The following is a 22420-nucleotide window of genomic DNA, read 5'->3' as shown; positions in this document are numbered from 1 at the left end:
AGCAGGGGAGGGCAGTTGGGGGTGACCAGGCCTGCAGGGGAGGACAGTTAGGGGCAATTGGGCTGGCCGGGGAGCAGTTAGGCATTGATCAGGCTGGCAGGGGAGTGGTTAGGAGGTGACCAGGCTGGCAGGCAGAAGCGGTTAGGGGCAATCAGGCAGAGGCAGGTGAGTGGTTTGGAGCCAGCAGTCCTGGATTGTAAGAGGGATGTCCATCTCACTGGGATCAGGCCTAAAAGGGTGGTTAGACATCCCTCAAGGGGTCCCAGATTGGAGAGGGTGCAGGCTGGGCTGAGAGACAACCCCCGCACCGTGCATGAATTTCGTGCACCAGGCCTCTAGTATGACTATAATATCCTTATAAGCATTTAGTTATAATTATAATTTATTTGTTTATAAGTGGATCTTGAGGCTAGATTGAATATCATAAAGTAGGAAAAAGAACAAAAAAATTCTACTGGAACTTCAGAACATTTGAGACTGATTTTCTGAAGGTTTGATGAAAATTGGGTGATCCAAGTTTCTCCCAGGCCACAGTCTCTACATCCCAGTGACATACAGCCATTACACATGAAAACAGCCATGATGGTTAGAAATTAATGAAATACTTCTGTAGTTATTAGTAAATAGCCTCTGCCCCAAGCACACTGAATAGCCAACCCACCCTGTAGCCCTGTTCTCCTCCCCAAAGACCCTGCAGACTGAGCCCCCTTCGAGCAACTGTAGCATGAACAGCTGGTGTGGGAAGGGCTCCAGAAGCCTGCTCCAGAATGCAGGAGTCCATTCGGATTGGTCCATCTTCATGACATCCAAAATATTAAATATTTGATTATCACTCTTGGGTCCTGTTCTAATAGCAACACACAGCAATAGGCAGTCCCCCTGCCCTCCCACCAGGCATGGCACTCTGCTGTGGAAAAGAAAACCACTGCACTGTGATCCTACAGGCATGTCTGCAAAGATCCGAGAGCATGACTGCCTTGCTATCTGCACTATGCAGGAGCCTCATCTTTTGTGATCCTTCATTACTCTGGGGATATTAAAGATGGCATATTTTCCCGCTGGTATGGCTCAGTGGTTGAGTGTCAACCCATGAACCAGGAGGTCATGGTTTGATCCCCAGCCATGGCACATGCCTCAGTTGAGGGCTCGATCCCCAGTGTTGGGCATGTAGGAGGCAGCCGATCAATGATTCTTTCCCATCTTGATGTTTCTATCTCTCTCTCCCTCTTTCTATCTGAAATCAATAAAAATATATAATTTTTAAAAGATAGCATATTTTCTTATATTCTTTCATTAAACACAAGTACATACTATATTTGTGACAGCTGCATGCACACGTGAAGTTATTGGTAGATAAAGTCTCCCATCTCTTGAATCAGGAAATTTCCCTTGGCTAGTTAGAAATCTTTGAACTCCTGAGAATAGGGACCCTACACCCAACTCCCTCACCCTACACCCAACTCCCTCACCCTACACCCAACTCCCTCATCTTACAGATAAGGAAACTAGGAGCCAGGTTCACTGGGTCACTGGAAGACACTAGATCCCAATAGTTTTTTCTCCATTATGCCATGTACCCATAGCATTTAATTTAGAAGTGCTTAATTACTAGATTTTAAAGATAATCAGAATAGGAAAATAATTTTATTACTGTAATTTAACATATATAACTATAATATCCTTATAAGCATTTAGTTATGATTAGAAGAGAAGTTACTAAGACAGATAAATTTGGGGGGCAATATCTGACACTAAATGCATATTATACTCAGGGGTATTAGTCCATGAGGCCTGCAAGTGCAATTCAGATCAGCCTAAATATAATATACTAGAGGCCTCTTGCATTCCGGGAGCCCTCGGGGGATGTCCGACTGCTGCAGTGGCAGAAGAGGCTCCCACCACCGCAGCTGTGCTTGCCAGCCATGAGCCCGGCTTAGGGCTTCTGGCTGAGTAGCGCTCCCCCTGTGGGAGTGCGCTGACCACCAGGGGGCAGCTCCTGTGTTGAGTGTCTGCCCCTTGGTCATCAGGCACGTCATAGCAACCGGTCATTCCACTGTTCGGTCAATTTGCATTTTAGCCTTTTATTATCTATCTATCTATATATATATATAAAAGCCCAGCAACCAGAATGGCAGAATGACCAGAATGACTGGTGGCTATGACGTGCACTGCAACAGCCAACCAGCCTGATCCGGGCCCTGATTGCCCGCTCCCCCTCCACCTGCCCCAGCCGACCCAGCCCCCGATCAGGGGTGGGGCTGGCTGGCCAACAGCCCATGGCCCCTCCCCGCTGCCATCCAGGCCCAATGGGCACCCCTCAGGGTGGGCCATCTGGACTCTACCCATGCACGAATTTGTGCACCGGGACTCTAGTATAGGATAAGTCACTGATAAAAATGTACTATTTTAGAACTTGCTTCTTTTCCATAAAGGAAATGATATCATTCCTTAGCCTTCCTATATAAAATGAATACTAACTAGAATATTTCTAACCCTTTTAATACCAAACTATACATATTATCTCAGTTTGAAACATAGAGAATCTTTGAGCAATATAGGTTTCTCCAGCTAACCCAGAAGATGGTATTTCAGCTCTCATACTCTGTTATTCAAGACTTTGGGAAGGCACTTGAAAAAGTGAAGAAGAGGTAACAGACAGGGCATGGAGGGGTGGTGGAAAAGAGTCATATCCCAAGATGATAACTTAATTACCTCTTAACTTTCTATGAGATAGTATGTATAAAATCCACTAATTTTATTAGAGGAGCATGATTTTTGGTTTGAATATACAGAAACAGAACAAATTAGTTTACAGTTTGCAAGCATTTTCATAAAACTTTTGCTTACTAGCTATAAAGACCAGAGCTTGTATCTTTAAAAAAGTAAAAATAAAATATCATTAAATTAAAAAGCCAGAGTCAAGATGTTATATATTTGTTCTTATAATATAATTCTCCACATTTTTACTGATATGTAAACTAGTTTTTAAAAATTGACCCAATATGTAGGAACGTAGAGATAACCAATTAGATAATACTGCTTTGTATTTTCCTTGAAATGAGAAACTGTATATATTTTGATAAAGAGACACAACTCTACTCAGCAAATAGCTGTGTATTGTGGTGAATTCCTGAGCAATTACAGAACTTTTCTGGAATGCCCAGTGGTCTCTAGATAAATTCCTTCACCCTGTATGGTAACAACATGTCAGGTAGAATCATTTCCTGTTTTTATCTAAGTACTAAAAGAACCTTGGTGAGTTTGGGATGAGTCACGGTGTATCCCTTTCTTACTATCAGTAACTTTTAAGCATAAAAGATAACAATAATTATTCTCTTAACTGAATTTTGCTCACTGCAAAATACATTTTGGCTCAACAAGTAGTCAATAGCGGACTATCACTGAACACCAAAAGCATGATATCTTCACACATATTTTAATTACTTTTTCTTTAAAGAGTATGGATTTTAATTCTGCTAGAATTTCCTGTGTTCTTCCACACCAGCGTCATAGGAAATCCTAATGTTCTCAAGATTTCTTTCATTTCATTGCACCTGCTTTTCAGGATCAACAAGTTAGTTTACAAGCTTCAAGTCTCAAATGCAAAATACTTACTTGTGGGTGAAATAAGAATCCTGGAGAAGGTCTCAAGTATTTCTCTTTTAAAGCTTCAAGCGGGTCCGTTAGTTTTCTTTTCTCTACTCTGAAAGGTTAAAATTAGATTTGGGATATGAATCAGACTCATATATCAATTACTACATAATCACTGACATTTAAAACAGCTCACAGTAAAGCAAATGGTAGGTTTCTGGGAAGCATACTAATAAAAATATAAAGACATCTGTTCAGTTCTTAAAGAATACTTATGGCACTTCTAGGCATGCAAAGAGAGAAGGTCCTATTTATATGGAAAAATCCTATTGAATGACTAGTCATTATAATGAAGAAATATAAAAAAAATGAAAAGTCATGAAATCAGAGGCAACTGGTGATAGGTCTGTACCTTTCTACTTCACGTGTAGACAAGAATGCTTGGTGATTTTGAAATCGTGAGGACAGGGTTCATTTCGAAAATTAAAATCATTTTCTACCAAGAAGGTGCTCCCCCAAATATTCATAATATCTCTTCCATATTTGCCAATAATGGCAGGAGAATTTCTAAGCATACTGTACACCCTGCTAGTCACTGTTTAGGTGTAAGCATCTTTTTTTGGATGCCACTGATGACAAAGAGGGCAGGTGAAAGGGGGTGGGGAGGTGGGAAGAGGATGAGAATCTTTTTGAAGATAGAGAGTGACATCCAAAACATATATATAGCCCTCTGCACTGGAAATGTTTGTCATTCTATTTTCTATTAAGCATATAGGAAATGACATGAGTTGAATTATTTCTTTTACCAACTGTGGGTAAGTTTCTTTTAAAAGCTTGAATAAGTATACTTTTAAAATAGAATCACAATGAATAAAAACAGCTACCACTGCTTAAAATTTTATATATGCTCCTTTTGCATACACTATTTCACTTATTAAAATGGGAGCTCTTCTATCCTTTTGATGAGTGAAAAATGTTTAAGACAGGGAAAGATGAAATGTCAACCCAGTTCTTACACTAAAACGGTGTAGTCCTTTCACAAGTTTGATAGAATGACAGGCCTAAGGTCTTAATTGAGGCAAATACCAGAGAGAAGATTGAGATAAGGGTAAGCAAAAGGAAAGTTAGGAGGTGGTAGAGACGAGTATAATGGGTTAATGAAGGAAGTGAAAGTCCATCTCATTGGGAGGGTCTAAGAAAGAGAGTCTGAGAAATTACCTTCACAAAGGACTACCATATATCACTGAGCTGAAAGAACTCCATGAGCAAGGTGTAACAGACAGTCTACACACAAAACAGGACAGCTCTGTTTTCCCTTCTTTTTCCTTCTCTAGTAATGGGTCTGCCTCGGGAATTAAAATTAAGATACAATAATTTTTTTTTTGGGGGGGGGAGGTACCCAAGCATGATATACCAATGGCTCTGAGATATTTTTGATAGTCCTTTTTTATTCCCCTTGTCATGTTCAAGTAAAAGTGTCCCTTAACATACTAGCAATGTTTCTTGTTTAATGTGTTGTAGATATAGGTTGAAAAAAGTTTTAAATAATAAATTTTGCAACTCTAGTACCTATTAAGCAAAAGGAATTCAATAAATATTATTAAATGAAAGAACAGATTGTCTCTTGTCCTGGCTGGGTAGTTCAATTAGTTAGAGCATCATCCTGATACACCATGGTTATGGGTTCAATCCCTGGTCAGGGCACATAAAAGAATCAATTGATGAATGCATAGTAGAACAACAAATTGATTCTCTCTCTCTCTCTCTATATATATATATATATCTTCCTCCCTCCTTTCCTCTCTCTCTCTCTCTCAAATCAATTTAAAAAAGATTGCCTCTTCATAAAAGAGAACCTGACAAAAATATGCAAATACTTTCAGCTTAAATAAGTCCAATAAAAAAGTATCTTCCATTAACTCCTGATGATGTTCAAGATTTGGATGAGAAAGTAAATGTGGAAATGGTAATATTTAAAATACATAATAAGCATAATTACTGTTATTCATACCTTTTAAAGAAAACTAGTATTTTAAAACTAAATCATTCTGAATTGTCAAGTGAGTATTACACTATGCTGTATAACAAGCTTTTTATTAAGCATATATGTGTCCCCCAAAGAATTTTTGGATGCATTAAAGGAAACTGGATAATGAAAGCACTAAACAAAGATGTGTTTTCTTAAGGCAACCACTCACATTATATACAAAACATTTCTGTGATTAACATTTCACTTACTTGGGGCTCCTAACAAATTTATTTAGAAACAGAATATGAGCAGTGTTTATCAAGGATTGTTGGTAGGTTAACAAAGCGTAAACTCTTGCTGTTCTGTGTCCCATCACATTCCAAATAACCTGACCCATTTAAGTACCCACACATATTTGCATTAATCCGTCAGGAGCCTCATTCTTCCGCCACTTGACAACTTGCTTTAAATATGACTTTCCCATATTTTCCACTTTAAAAAAAAGTGTTTAAAAATAAATTTATTGTCAAGGGAAAGAACTCTGTGGGTCTATTCCAAAACCCCAAATTCAGAGTCATCCAAAAATAAGTCCAAACTTCAACTTTCTGAATAAAAACGAATTCACTCGCTCAGAAAAACGTCACTCTCTGTTTTATAATAATAATTAACATGGTTTGTTAAACACTGTACCTCCATAGCGTAAACACTAGCTTTCACGCCTATGTTCACATTTAAGCATTTCCCATCTACCCTTACCTGTAGATAGGGTCCATGAAGAAAGGAGTGGGTCTAGCATGCTGCAAGGAGCCATCTGACGCAGATCTTGGTTCAATGTTGCTTCCTTTCTTTTCCCCAAACACATGGTTTTTTCGAGGCTCAGTAAGCTTTGTCCCACTGGCTCTACTCCTACTGCCCATACTTAGATCCAGGGGCTGGTCTTGACTTGTGGCTGGCGTGGCTGAAGGCTTGGAGGGCACTGGAGTCAAGGGTTTCTCATCCTTTCGCTTAGTGGTGAGATCAAAGGGAGACTCAGAGCTTCCCTTCTGCAGTTTCTTTACTTCACTTGGTGATTGGGGTTCCATTTTCAAGGGTAACGATCTCAAGTCTCTATCAGGAAATGGGTACATTGACTGAGAGAATGCTGGAAAAAACGGGAGGGGAAACATGGAAGGGTAAGGTAAAGCTCCAACTTTTTTGTCTTGCAGCCCCACCAGTCCTGTTGAACCAAAGTATTTTTCAGCAATAGAAGCAATAGCCTTTATAGAATCATTCACAGCTCCTGACACCGCAGTTTGCTCCTCTAAAGATGGTGAGAAAATGGAATGATTGCTGTATTCTTTCTTATTATGTATTGAAGCCAGATTCTGAAGAGGGCTTACTTTGTCTTTGAACATTTTACCATTTTCTTTAAATTTTTCTTTATCACTTTCAATGTCACTTTCCAGATCAGAGCCCGAGGTTGTTTCCAGGTCACTGCCACTTGGCGTACTGACATCATCAAGGTCACTACTCTCTGACTGGTCACTGATTTTCTCAAGGGGCCTCTCTTCAGAGGACCTCTCGGGCTGGAGCTCCACTGGCTTATTGTCCCCTACAGGTGGGTGTTTAGATAGTGCCTTCAAAATATCCTGTGTAGCTGGCAGTATCTGAGGATGTGTCATGAGGGGACTTTGACTTTTGTTTGTCTGTTCAGTACTTGATAGTCCTTTAACAGGAGAACTAGCAGGTATCAAAGGAGGCCTGTGGTACAAGCCGGAAGGAAACAGACCAGGGAAGCTAAAAGAAAATCCAGGAGCTGTTGGAAAGGTAAGACCAGCAGGATGCCTATTGGCACCAAAATAGTCAGCAAGGCCCGGGTTGGCATGACTCATATTAACCATGGACGTTTTATCCATAGCTGGGGTTCCAGGAAGTGAAATGCCTTGGCCAAAAAATCCACCTGCCGCAAAATGGTTCTTGCCCTCACAAAACCTCCTGTGTTTATTTAAGGAAGACGTAGTGCTGAACATTTGTCCACAGTCTTTGCACTTGATTTGGGTTCTGCAATCAGCATGCATGCGCTTATGACGACAAAGGTTTGAAAACTGAGTATAGGATTTATGGCAGACCTCACCTGTGTGCAAACAACAAAAAAGAATCTCAGGCTTTATGGCAATTGCTTCTGAATTTAGCAAGTATCACAATTGGTTTACCCAAAATTTCAATTAGGAAGCCAGGAATAGATGTTGGAGGCACCAATCTGGGTGCTCCAAACACAGAAAACCCCATTTCACTAGATTCCAAAGCAAGGCATCCAACCTGACAAATGTCTTGAGGCAGCACAGTTATTTCATATATATAAAAAATAGTTTTATCATCCCCATTGCATGATATTTTGCATCATATTTTTGTCTTTAAATATTCATGAAAAAGTCAAATCCCAGCATACATTGACTTCCCACCCAATTGCTACACTAACAGAAACTGCCAAATTAACGTCTTTAGATATAACATGAAACATAATAGGAACCCCTTCAACAGTTTAGACCATTTAAAGAATTCTATATTGTAGGCACCAGAACAAAATAAAACAGCCTTTCCCTCAACCAGAAACTTCACCTTTATTCCCTCTCCCCTTGGGGAAAAAGCCTGTGACTGCTCTACCATTATTTAATTTGAATTATATCATATGCTCGCATCATTCACACATCAAAGCCACACAACAATGCACATTGTGTATTCTGAGACATTTTTAACAATCATTTTCATGATTTCAGAAAGACTGACATAATTTACAATGGCTCTATTTTAAGCCTGCAAAGGAAACTAAATTGAATGTAGCCCATCCTGCATTGCTGGTTCCCATGAACTATGATCACGTCCTCTGACTTCCCCTCACACCAGTGGTTGTGCTAACCTTCCTGCATTTATGAAACCCCTGTCCTTGGGAAACATGTCCACTTGTTGTCATATCTTCACCGGTTATCTCAGGGCTTGACTTCTCTGTGCTATAGCCAACTGCGGTAAAGCGGGTGGGCGGGGTAGGGGGAGCGGGGAGGGGCACTCTGAATGCTCTCAGCCGGAAAGAACACAGCAGTGGGTGTGGCTGGGAAATAACCCTCTTCACTGAGAATTTGCAAAAACAGTAGCACATCTTCCTCCTCGAATATGTGCGAACAGATCTCAATATATTTTAAGACCAAACTCGGTAACCCTTGAGAACTCCTTTGCTAGGTAAGAATCCCACTTCGCGGTGCAGCAGGATTATGGGATCCCATTCCCTAAGCATCCCATTTTTATTTTACTTTAGTAAAGACGAGCCCACTTTATATGGGAGCCTAATGTAATGCTCCTGAGCAGGTTTAATAGATGCAGAAATATGATATGCCTCCTTGGTAATTGTTGAAAAAAATTTATAGAAGAAATTAAATTGAAGACAAAACATAACATTATGGCTTTCATGTGATGACTGTCCTTAAGCAGAGAGTGGCTGAGCCCCAAAGCAATAATAATTAAAAAATAAAACTCATGCAAAGGAGATTTTACAGACCTTCAGTCACCCAAAACTCATCCAGAACTTGGATGATCCCACACACCACCAAATAGGAAGCAACCTAGTGATTCCATATCTAGCTCTTTTATTACTAACAGTTAAAATGTGTTACTACATATATCGGTGTGCTTAGTAATATGAAAGGAGTTTTCAACTGTGGTATGATTCATAACATTGTTGAGAAGCATAATAAGCATCTTAACGGGAAGAGAAGAAGTGAGTGATTACTTTTCAAATCATTATTCTGGAATATACTGACCAGACTCTCCTTTAAAAGTATATACTAGTTAACGATATACAATATGTATGTGTGCGTGCGTGCGTGTGTGTGTGTGTGTGTGTGTGTGTGTATGACTTTCAATAGTATATATAATTAAATTCTTTGATATACTAATCAAAACCATATGACGTAGAGGGTCGAAGCAGGAGACTTTCACCAGTTATACTAATTCAGGTATGAGCAATAACAAGTAATAGTAAATTAAATGTTGGAATTATAAACGTACACTCATTAAGAAAGCGACACCTCCCCTCTAGCCATTAAAATGTCTTATGGGTATTCAACCAAGGTGGAAGTTTTTGAAGGGTTTGCAACTTTTTGGCAAAGGACTGCTGCCCTGTACACTTCTTTCTGAGAGCTCCATGGATTTAAGAAAATCAAGAGCTTCTCTATATTAGAGTAGCAGAAAGTGCATTTGACTGCCCTGGCTGTACCGTGTGACACGGATGAGCGGTGTCTGTGAGCGATCTCAAGAACACAGCATCTGGGATGTTTCCTTAGGCAGAGGCATTGCTTTTCTCACTTGAAGGCCTGGCCCACCACAAACCACCAGGCCTCCAGGTAAATGGCTCAATTGATGTTGAAATCTCTACTCTACTGTAATTTTCTCAGTAATAACGAATTAGCCAGCAGTTAACATTGCGTTTTTCTACTTATTAAACAAATTAAGAGGTATTTTGAATATATTCAGCCTATTAGAGCATGTGGTTTCTATTTGGGAAGCTGGAGGTTTCTGTAAAGCAGTGAGTAATTACCTTAGCGATGGTGACTTTGGGCTCAAGCTTGGCGGTACACTGTAATAAGAGACAGTTGCCATAAACACACCAGTGGGGGTACAGCGTGGTGTGTGGCCTTCTGGTGAGAAACAGATATCAACTCTAGGTGAACCTCCTCCACCCCAAAGCCTCCACACCAACTCCTCTTTTGTTCTGAAATTACATGGCTATTATTCATAATTACCCCATGGTTCTCTGTCAGATTTTGTATTTGAAGAAAGCCATCTGCTATTTAAATTTACCAATAATTACTGAAAATACATTCATGGGAAATCATTTGTGCAATCTAATTGGAAAGGGACACCCTATAGCACTTTAAAGTGAAATACTTGGCTTCAGCACAATTAAAATTCCAGATCCCAGAATCTCAGATGATAGCAGTCTGTATTTTTCTCACTTTTTTTTTTAAATAATAGAGAAAGCATTAAATGGGGGTTGCTAATTTGTTGTGGTCTATTTCACTCTCCTCCTCTACCAAAACTTAATACAATTATTAAAAATGTATTCCTGAAAAATCAGAAATAAATGAATTACTTACGCCTGTGATATTTGCAAGGACATTGTTAGAGCATTGCAAGCTAGAGTCTTGCTTTTTTTGAGACAAGAATTCTAAAATTTCTATTGTATACTTTATTTCCTGCAACTTTCAACAGAGCTTCCCCAAGGGAGCCTAGAGCACCCTTTTGTTTATCAGCTAGTCCTCTTCACTCCACCCAGGGAACATGTGAGCCAAACAGGACTCTAGTGTACGCTGGAAAAGGAAAGGAAAGCTCTGTTGGTGCTTAGAAGCACAAAAGAGGGCTGTGTCAAGGCCAAATGGAGGAGGGCTAGTCTCTGGCATCTCCACGCTGGCACTGAAAATTAGGTTTTTTTCCATTAGGTCCTGTAGTAGTGTCTCCTATACCTACTACAAACCATCAAGTATTTGTCAAAAACACTGTTTTGCAAGGGTTCCCAAGTCAGAGGTGGTGCCAACAACCAAGTATGCTTCAACCAGTCCTAAGCTTATCTGGATCCAAAATCAGTCTTGACGTTTGTAGCGCAGCTCAATGAGTCACTGTGTTTACATGCCCAGCCGAGCAATGGATCAAAAGGAGTCCAGAGTCGCTGCCCAGATGGACTGAGAGCCACTGGCTTTCCTGATGAAATATTTCAGCACAATACAGAGAACAGGAGTGGGTGGACTGAAGAAGAACCGAATGAGGGCTTTATTTTGCTTTATTTGAAGTGTGTTACTAAAGTGTTCAGATTGCACGTCTCCCGAAAACACACAAACCCACTGCCCTAAATCTGCTTGAGTGCCGTGAGTTACAGACGCAGCGTGTCCAGCATCAGAGTGAAAATGTTCTGCTTTTCAAGTAACTGAGAACTACCGACCCGCAGCCTGGGATCGGCAGCCAGGGGCAGGTTGAAGGGCATTTTACTTCCTTCTCTCTCTCCCCCCACAGACACGCACACACGTACACACTGAGCCCTAAGCCCACTCGCCAGGTGGGGCTCTTCCGGCTCTGTCTGATCCAGAACAGGTTTTTATCACTTTATCGTGGTTACTGGTATCTGCTATTTGCTGTTTTACAAAGCCACAGACGTTTTCAGCGTGAGACCAATCTGGTCGTCTCTATTAAATCCTACAACCCAGGGAGGCTTCCCTCCCAATATTTAACGACTTCTCTTTTCCCTACCTGTTATTGATTTCATCTCAAAGAAAACACCCCAGGGACCATAGGCAAAATACCATGGATCTGGTTTTAAAAGATTTGCTGGGATTAGAAAATAGCCCGACTGGAATGGACCATAAAGAGCTAATGTGGAGACCCCTCTAATGGCCGTGTGTGGCCATTTTCTGGATCACAGTGCCTTTTGGACGAGAGACAGATGCAGGAAGAAGGGCTGGAGTGTTAAAAACTTACAGATAAAGGGCTTCACACTGCTGTGGATGTGCTTGTGTTGTTTGAGGCCCGATGAAGTGGCAAACGTTTTGCCACACTCAGGGCAAGCGTGGGCCCGGGCACCAACGTGCTGAGAGCGAATGTGCCGCTGAAGGTTGCTAGGGTCCGTGAAAACCTGCTAGGAAATGAGTACTGATTAATCGAGAAACTTAATTCAAGGACACAATAAAGAAGACCAGGAATGACTCAAGAAAGAATTTGGTTTATGTGTTTGGTTTTTGTTTATTTTTTTCCCCCGAAGACCAAAACTCCTCTAGAGTCTAGGGAATGGACTGTAAGTCATTTATCCTTAGCATGAAGTGTCCATTGGTATCAGCTGAACGAAATAATTAATGACATTATTAGACCATATTTGGGCCTTTTTTTATCCTAATTAGAAGTGATTGGGGTTGAATAATAAAATGCTGGTCATGACATTATTAAAATGGTATGCTATTTTCATCCTTTAAATAAAAGACACAATCTGTACAAAATTGGGGAGCTTTTGACTAAAGTATCACAAATCCATCCAAGGAGTTCCCCTCGCTTAAATTCTAACACTGTATTTCAGTAAATTACCATTAAGCAAAAATCAATCCTTTGGATGCTTTACTAACAAACAAAAAAATGAAGAAAAGAAAAGCCACCAATACATCTGGGAGCAAAACATCTCTAAAGATAATTTCAAATGTCACAATTTTCCTGAGAAAAGTTATTCAAATATTATGAAAAGTTTTTGCAAATTGAAATCAACTTTCATGACATCAGGATATCTTTTAGTTCTGAGAGACATGAAAATTAAATGATAATTAATTAAATTAATTATCGTTCCTGTAATGGTCAAGGTGAAGTGCATTCATTTCACCCTTCCGTTGTTCAGCAACTGGGCACTAAGGAACTATACCTTTAATTAGAATTAAGTTTAATTAGAATTTATGGTGGGGATCTGGGTGGGAAAATCTGCAAATGTGGAAGTCTCCCATTCTTTCTGAATAGGCATTCAGAAACTTTATGTGACTTCCTCACAAATTGCTATTAAAATAAATCAGTAATGTGCATTGGATAAAATTTTCATTCTCCGTAAGGCTATAAAACAACCCCATGCTGGCAAGCCAGTAGCGGAACCAGGAATTTACCGTGGATGTCTGACACCTAGTTCTGGAACTCACCATTAAGCCTCACTTCCTCCCTTACAAAAATAAAACGATACCCACTAAGTGTTTTTATACACTGCACTAATGCCTTTTAGCATACAGCACTCAGTCTACTTTTCTCAAGATATTTATAGTTTCCCCTCTCAAGGCTTGTTTTTATATATCGTAGCAAGTGATAGATTAAGAGAGAGCAGGATGACAGAGAGCCAAGTAGTCTACAAATTCACTGTACCTTGGCACAATTTTCACATTCATAGTGCTTTCCACTGTCATGTGACATCTGGTGGCGAATTAAATTGGACTTCCAGTTAAATGCCTTGGGACACTGATCACACTTGTATTCCCTCTCTTCAGTGTGTGACAACATGTGTTTCTCCAGGCTGTTAAGAGAACAATTAACTTAATAAAGACACGGTGACAAAGAATACATTCATACACAGAAGGTCATTTTATTACCAGTCCAACTGGCAATTACAGAAATAAGAGGGAAAAGTTGTTGAGGTGAGGAGGAAGAAAGAAAGGAAACAGGCTTGCAACAGACAGAAGTACATTTTATGTTTCCTAGACTGTCTCCCACTAATGCAGAGAAGTGCCCCTGTTGTTAGGAAATAAATCTGCTACAGCTAGCAGGGACCAGTTGCCAATTTAGGGGCATGATAAACAAGTAGCTATTTGTCAAGCCTGGAGCCACTACACAATTCTGACAGTAACACATATTGCTAACACCCACTTAAATACAAAGACTCCAACAGAAAATGTTAAGAAAATGCTTAAGAACATGCAAGCAGGTATTCTATGTGATGTATATAACCTCTAGATTCAAAAAAGTACTTTTGTTTTTAGCCATGTCACCATATGGAAAGTGAGCTATAAGCTACCTATTCAATAAGCAACTTCCCAATGTAACCTTGGGATAGATGAATGGACAAGCAGATGGACTGATGGATGAATAGGTCTGTGTATAGATGTAAAGGTATAAATATTGTATATATAGAAAAATATGTATATATGTATTAATGTTGGAGAATAGAAAAGTGTGTAATATTTTAAGTGAATAAAATCTTAACGACCCTCAAAAGAAAAACATCAGAAGTTTCTCACATAGTTTCTCTGTTTTAAAACTTAGAATACTTTTTCCTTCTCAATTGTTTTTCCCCTTCTCTGAAATTGTATATGAAATCTGCATGAATACAATAAAAATAAATATTATAGATAATGGATTAGTGTGGTATTGAGGAGTGTGCAATATTTTTGCTAATTAAGTACAAAAACACATAACACAGACTACCCCCACATAAAGTCACCAGAGCTCCATGGAGAAACAGCCTGTTTTCAAATTTGAATAACAAAATATACAAGAAGGGCATTGAACATGTTGTTATAGCAAAGAGCAACAAAGTTATAGATCATGTCAAAAGAATTAGGGTGCCAACTTGAAGCGATGCTCACTGAACATATATGAGGAAATTTAAGCATCAATAATAATAATCTCATCTTTTAACAATATCAATATTAAAAAACACACAGAACATCACTGGTCATCCTTGGAAGCTGCTGGGAAGCCAGATAAGTATTCTGAAAACTGATAAACAAAAGGAAAAAATTCATCTGCAGGCCCTATGTGAACTGTACCTCAGGCTGAGCAAATAGAGAATGAGGGGGAGATTCACTGTATGTAATTAATCCAGATAATGAATAAAGAAAGAACAATAGAACTAAAACATTCATTTTGCAGCCCCTAAAGAATGAATGAATCCAGGCAATTCATTAAGTACCTCCTGATAGAAATAAATAATACCAGGAATGAGGTATTCTTCCCCAAACTTGGAACCTGTATGTGACCAAGGCTTGGGTTATAACTCAATTTACAGGAAATAGGGGGCTCGAGAAAGATGTTCAACAACTCCAAGGAGATACAATCAGCAGAATTCAGACTGGAGGAAATGCTACAGGAAAACCCGCTCAGTTTCCTCTATAAATAAATTGTAATGAGAAAGAGAGAATAAATGAGAATGAGAGAACAGAAGAGAGAGAAACAGACAAACTTACTGATTTTAACTGGGGAACCTATAAATTGAAAGAGATATAAGTAGCATGTCAGCCTGTTGCAATGATGAAGCTTGTTTTGATCTTAATTCAAACAAACACTAACAATCATGAGATACTGGGGGAATTTGAACACTGACCGAATATTTTATAATATTAAGGAATGATTATTCTTTATGTGTATGTTGAACTTACGCTTTAAAGAGTCCTTACTTTCTACAGATACAAAATGAACTATTTATGAATAAAATGATATAATATCCAGAAGGAGTATAGCTGAGACAAGATTGGCCTTGTGTGATATGAAACTGAGTATATGGGGTTTATTATATCATCCTCTTTAGTTTTGTATGTATTTAAAACTTTCATAAAAGTTACTTTAAAAAACTCAACCACAACAAAAAACTACCAAGCATACACACACCCTGTCTCTTCCATGTTTCATTTCTCTGTGAGATGACCACTGTAAGTGTGAGTGTCAGGTATGACCTCTGTGCACCTAGAATACATTATCCAGGGGATATGTAGACTGAGTGTGTGAGGGTATGTGGAAAATGAAATGCCCTTCCTCATATCTTGATAAATTAGAAACACCTTTCTCCTACTTTTTTCTCTTCCTCAGCTTCCTCCCTACAATTTTTTTTTCATATTGGCACACAAACTCATTTTTCCTGACCCATGAGTCAGTGGAGCTGGAAGTTCTATTCTATTTGAGTACAAGTGGCGATATCTCTGTGAACAAAAGGTACCAGGAGAGTACAGGTGTGTGGAGTCACAAGAAAGGCCCTATCTTTATCTACTCCACATAATCCTCTGTTTGTTACACACGTTGAAATGTTAGTAAGTGAGTTAGGAGAGAGATATCCACAACCACAGGTAACATTGACCTGAGTCAGGGACATCTTCCAAAATCATTGTACAGATTGTTATTCTCACCATTGTCCTTTACAACCCATGAAGGCATGCCACTTTATGACAAACATTTTATCCTAATATGTATGTCAATCATTAGCTCTAAAATCCAGCAGTAAAAGATTGGCTTGTAGAGTCTTACTCCTGGTTCCCTAACTCCCAGGGTAGGATAGAGCTTTAAGAGGATACTAAATGGCACATGGGGGTTGTGTGTGGCGGGGGAGAGAAATAGCAAAGCAAGGGGAATTTTCCTTTCTTTGCTTCTTCTAATTTAGCATAAAATTCATATTGTTTCATGGAATTGTCATCTATCAAGTAACAAATGATAGAAGGAATTAAAAAGCAAATGTGTGTGGCATTCATAAGCATAGAAGCAATCCAGTCAGTCATTACTGAGACTTCACTTTTCATAGAATTTTTATCCCGATTCAGAAAGCTTGTATCCCAAGTTACAGAAGTCTTTCTGGTTCTTTCCATGTTTTGTGTATCAACCTTGGTTGTTTTTATCTTTTTGGGGGTGGGAAGAGAGTGTTCTTTTCTCACCATTTTACAGAAAAGATACAGAACAGAATAACAGATCATGTCAAGAAAGGATTTTTCTTTTGTTTCAAGTATTTAAAAAAACACACAATACAGGATTCAATAAAGTGGAAATATTTAAAGAATGTGGGTTCCACACAAGACTAAATTATATAACCATTTGGATGCTCCACACCAGGTTTCATAATGACATGCTACATCCATCTGACTGAGCTACCGAAAAGTGAATTTTGAGGGCTCATCCAGTGCCAGATAATTAGGTTTCCTTATTGTTTTCCACTGACAGTGGGTTTTGGCATTAAGCAGAGTTAACTGAGGCTTAATCTTTCTTAACTGAGGCTTAGTCAGAGTTCGAAGCTTTCTCCCTGTAAGAAGTATTGCTATGCCCTTCTAGTAGGAAATAGAAACTACATTTTAGTGTTTATTCTGTCCATTTTTGTTTTATAATGCTGACCTTTATTTTTTATAATGAAATTATAGGAAGTAGACTTAATCTCTGGCATCAGAGATATTGCTTTGCAATAGAAATACGTGTTTTATCCACTGGAATTTATTATTTGCATTCTGTTTTCCAATTTGGACACAATTATATTTAAGAGACATGCTGCAACATTTTTTGAATTACCAATCCATGTTTTAACAAACATACTGTATAACAGATTTAGTCTCTATGCGAATTTATGTCAAGCAGTAAAGATGAGTTTAAAGGGTACTGGGAAAGCCCTCTTATTCTCCAAAATGTTTTCTCTCTAATAACTAAATTAGGCCTGAGTTTTCAAAGCTAGAGATTCAATCTTTTGATTCAGTTTCCTCAAAGACTGACTTATGCTTGATGCCATAAGAGGTCTCCCCAGAGAAGAAGGTGTGGGCAATCAGTGGAGGTAAAAAGGAGAGGGAAGAAGGGGAGGCATTAAGGAAAGAAAGGAAACAAAGTGATAAAGTGAAAGAGGAGGAGTGCCCAAGACAAACGGAGTAATTCATACTCTTGAATAAGTCCCGTTAATATACTACCACACTCATTTAAATACAATGGTGTTATGTTCACTTGAAATTCTGATTATGGGTTCCAAGGATCATTTTCTCATTTAAAAGCAAAAGAATGAATACAATTATTAGCATTGTTCGTGGACCAAGGCAAAAACCATTAGGTAGAAACAAACAAACAAAAAATCTATTAGCTGGTTATATACATCTCTGATCTGAGAACCCATTTTGTAGCATAATTATCAGAAAGTTTCTTAGAGGGTGGGTTCCAGGGTTCTTGTTTTCTTTCATAGAAATGAAAAATATTCTTGAATGAAATTCAAAAGGCTATAAAAGCGTATATATGATTAAAATGGGATTTTCATTTTGGTGAAAATAGAATTAAAGAATTATTTCATTTTAGATCATGTTCACTTGTTTCCTTTGGGAAATTCAACATTTTCTCCACTGAGCATGCTTTTCTTATTCTTTTATGTATGTGCAGTTTAAATAGTTTAAACGAAATCCATGGGTTACACGGATCTATCAAAAGACCATCCTTGCCCAAACCAGTTTGGTTCAGTGTATAGAGCATCGGCCTGCGGACTGAAGGGTCCCAGGTTCGATTCCGGTTAAGGGCATGTACCTTGGTTGTGGGCACAACCCCAGTAAGGGGGTGTGCAGGAGGCAGCTGAATCAATGTTTCTCTCTCATCGATGTTTCTAGCTCTCTATCCCTCTCCCTTCCTCTCTGTAAAAAAATCAATAAAATATATTTTTTTAAAAAAAGACCATCCTTAAAGGAGTAGCAGAAGAGATCTTTTTTAACATCTAAATGTTTCTAGAGTTATCTTTACTGATTAGCATATGATTACTGTAATTAGCATCATAGCTATTCCAAGCAGTTCGAGTCTTCCTCTAAGTTATATTTTATGGCAATGTTAAGCTAGCAGTAACACTGCTTAAATAAAAACAAACATTATCTATCTGGTATCCAAATAACTCATTCCAACTTCATTGTAAGTATTTTACAGATGAGAATTTCCCGAGAAAGGCGATTTCCAAACATGTACTAACACACTTATCAGGTTCATTGCGGTTCCAAAACTTCCCATCAGCATAAATTCTGAAAGTTCAGCGTAAGAACATTTTATCACAGAATAAATAAATATGTTTTGTAGTGCAACATGCCATTTCTAACCTTTGCAAATCGGGAAAAACTTGGTCACATTCCTTACACTCCTGGATTGCGTGTATCTCTCGGAGATCATTTTCACTTTCAAGTTTTTGTTGAAAGTCCTCTTCCACCATCGAAAAGGCTGAGTGGGGGGTGCTGCACGGGAACTTCTGGTGATCTGCTAGTTCAGCCTTGGACTCAAAGAGCTGGTCACAATCCTCACAGCGATACTGCCGTTCTTCTGTGAATATAATTCCAGTGTCACTAAAATTGGGAGATCAGGACGTGCCACCACAACCCAGCAGGTATTATGGTCTTAGGAAAGACATCGTAAAAATTACTTGATTTTCATTTCCATCACTTTAATTTTAATGTAGCGTAGAGATAGCAAGAAAAGCAGGACAGAGCCTAGAATAATAACATAAGTGATTACTGTGGCTACAGTATAGACTCCCTATCAGATAAAACCCTTCCAGGATTTAATATTCATGGGATATTAAAAGTAGCAATGACCACTTAGCAGCATTTATTTCCTCAGTCTCATACATGGATTACTGATATTCCCCAAAACCTGATTATAAGGAATCATATGTCATATTTTAATTCCAATTTTTAGATGAGGGTATTGAAGCTCAGAGAAGTTCAATAACCAGTCAGGGATTCTACAGCTAGGTGGTTTTGCCAGGATTTGAGCCCATCACTGTTCCACACACTTCTCACTGTGGGGACTGAGACATACAGTCCCCATTTGAGCCATGCTTAATTAAGCCTGGTTAATATCAGCAAACTTGAAATACTTCATCACATTCACCATGACACATAATGGGACACGGGATGTTTTTAGGATTCGTTTAGGCTCATTTAATGTTACCCCAGGGTCAGTGTCCATTGGCATGGCTTTGTTAAATAGCAAACATAACATGAATTTGCACTTTAAATCAGTGAGAGAAATAAAGGGTAGTAATGGGGACTGGCAACAACAAGGTTAGAACGTGTCAGGGAGTGATGGTATTATTTCTATTCTTTCCACTTGAATAGCATTTAGTCCACTCATGAGGCCATACAACTAGACCCAGATCACACAGAAGTCTTGAAAATAGCTCACAATGCTGAAAGACACCCAGAGCAACAACAGAAGACACAATCCCTGGTTTATAGACCTACAATCAGGACCTGTAGCCAGTTGTTCATTGACTGAATGATTTTGAGGGAACAATTCAGTCACCACCTGAATGCTAGGTATTTTGCTAGAGAATTAATATGCAAGAAACTCAAGGGGACACACATGTGGACAGAGTGTGACACATTTTATGACAGGTGTGTGCATAGGGCCTAAGGGAGCTCAGAGGAATGTGACTAATCCATTTATCTGAGGGAGAGTTTCAGAAACTGTAATAAGCAAGAATCAGGTGAATTGGGATGAGGGTGGGCGCTGCAGGCAGCAGAAACAACACGGACCAATGATGAAGGCAAGAAAGAGCATGGCGGGCTCCCGGAAGGCCAAGCTACAGTGAAGTGTGACAGTTTTAGAGGGTGCGTGTTGGGGAGGAGTGGGAAATGGAGCTAGAGAGGGTAGCAGGTCACCAGGGGCTTTTTAGGTCCCCGCTAGGAAGGGAAGAGAAAGCCATGGAAAGCTGGAAAGCCCACGGAAACGGAAACGTGAGAAGCTAAGCAGACAGGTCTGCTGTAGTCTACATAGAGTACTGGTTTAGTTTAAACTAAACAGTAACAGGGGACCAGGAAGGTAAAGAAATTAGGATGAAGATGATTAAGGAAGAAGGAGGCATTATAAAATAAATCACCTCAGCTCTAAAGACAGGTCTCTCAATGCGATTAACTAGGTAATGAAAACATTTCCTATTGTCTGTTACACTATCCACATATTTAAGACCTACATTTAGAAACTTAGCCAGCAGTCTGAACACAAACAGAACCTTCAAGCTACATAATAAGTGGGAAAGGCCTATGTTTTAAAGACAGCAAGACCTTGTTTTGAATGCTGACTCTACTACTTTCTAGTCATGTGGTCTTTGCCACTGTAGCCTCAGTCTTCCTATCTGTATAATGGAAATAATTCCTTTCCTACATGTTTGATCTATGTGTAAAGATTAAATGAGATAATAAATGGAAAGCATATAATAGCTAGCGCATAATATGTGTACAATGAAAATGTTTTATTTTTCCTCAGAAACATTAAATCCTAGAAGTAGAAAATACAAACCACCATTTAAACATCACATATACTATATATGGTATATGATACTGTGCAAACAAAAGGCAGCTGATGGGTTCAAAGGTATTGTAAAGGAAGGTAATGTATGAAAGGCAGCCCAGAAAGAACAGTCACTTCTCTTTAGGCCTTTTAGAATAGTAAACCAATCATTTAAGTTTCCAAAAATAATTGTTTGAAAACCTTTTTCAGATCTAACATTCACTAATGAAAGATGTCTTGTACCAAACAAAGCCCAGATTACATTTTTTATGATCTAAGCACTTCCTGCTGTCCCGGAGCCCTTTTGGGGCAGACTTCCCATCACGTTCAAACTCTACCAGGCTCACTGACAACACGTTTTTGTTTTTTAAACCATTTGCTTGCCAGAGTTTCTAAGAAGAACACCATTTCCAAAAGGCTCCCCCAAATACAACTGGTATAATCTACAAAGAGGTGGAACGCAGCTCAGCCAAAGGAAAAATGTTCAAGTAAAGAGGCAGCGAAGAGTTGGGGATCCTCCCAAAGAGCCACAGAAGCAGAGGCTGAGGTTCTCCTGGGACGCGGGCGGGATGGGAGGTGGCACGATCTCCATCCTCAGCAAAGCGGGATGGCTTAACCCTTCCCAGTGACCCTTCCAACCACAAAAGACACTCTAAAGACACCACTGAGATTAGGTTGAACTAAATCACATTATATTAGGAGAGAGAACTAGGAAAGAGAAAGTATCAAATTATCATCCCAATGATACAAATCAATACCAGAAGGTTTTTTTTCCCTAATCTCCTCTAAACATACAACATTAGTAATTATAATTCATTTGGACACCCCTTTCTTTGATTTAGAATAGGTCTCTGGCGAATATAAATTCCTCTGGTTCTAAAATTGCCTCACTGTACTGCTCTCCCAAACCCAACACCACCTCCTACCCTCTCCCCTAGGATCATGCTGGCTAGCATTTTGCTCAAGTAGAAACACTTTTCCCAGTAATAGAATATTAGATGGGAGAAACATCCCTTAGATTTACAAAGCTCAAAAGCAAGCTCCCCAGAATGACTTTTGTATAATGAAAGGACTCTCACCGTTGTCGGAGGCATTGGCAAAAGATTTAACTATGTGATGTCCCAGTCTAAATACTCAAAATTCACCCTGCCTGTGTTGCTCAGTGGTTGAGCACTGATCTATGAACCAGGAGGTCACGATTTCCTTCCCCATCAGGGCACATGCCTGGGTTTCGGGCTTGATCCCCAGTAGGGGATGTGCAGTAGGCAACAGATCAATGATTCCCTTTCATCATTGATGTTTCTCTCTCGCTCCCTCTTCCTTAGTCTCTAAAATCAGTAA

General features: G+C 39.2%; 1 protein-coding gene across 11 annotated transcripts in view; it reads right to left on the bottom strand.

The window, feature by feature from the left end:
- The window catches only part of MECOM (MDS1 and EVI1 complex locus), a 591080-nt gene that overhangs the window by 27295 nt on the left and 541365 nt on the right, over positions 1-22420 (bottom strand). For 5 of the 11 annotated variants that reach the window (XM_080656198.1, XM_080656195.1, XM_080656197.1 and 2 more), the window contains 5 exons: positions 18892-19108; positions 13463-13610; positions 12059-12212; positions 6317-7673; positions 3616-3703 (listed from right to left, as the gene is read on the bottom strand). In XM_080656198.1, the coding sequence (XP_080512324.1) occupies positions 3616-3703; positions 6317-7673; positions 12059-12212; positions 13463-13610; positions 18892-19108 (1964 nt within the window). Of the gene's footprint in view, positions 1-3615; positions 3704-6316; positions 7674-12058; positions 12216-13462; positions 13611-18891; positions 19109-22420 lie in introns of all 11 variants that reach the window. The other 6 variants (XM_080656192.1, XM_080656196.1, XM_080656199.1 and 3 more) reach the window with 3 other exon arrangements.

Source organism: Plecotus auritus, assembly GCF_963455305.1.
Source record: "Plecotus auritus genome assembly, chromosome: 2".
Taxonomy (NCBI): domain Eukaryota; kingdom Metazoa; phylum Chordata; class Mammalia; order Chiroptera; family Vespertilionidae; genus Plecotus; species Plecotus auritus.
The sequence above is the reverse complement of the archived record's forward strand: the minus strand, read 5'-3'. Positions and strand labels throughout refer to the sequence as shown.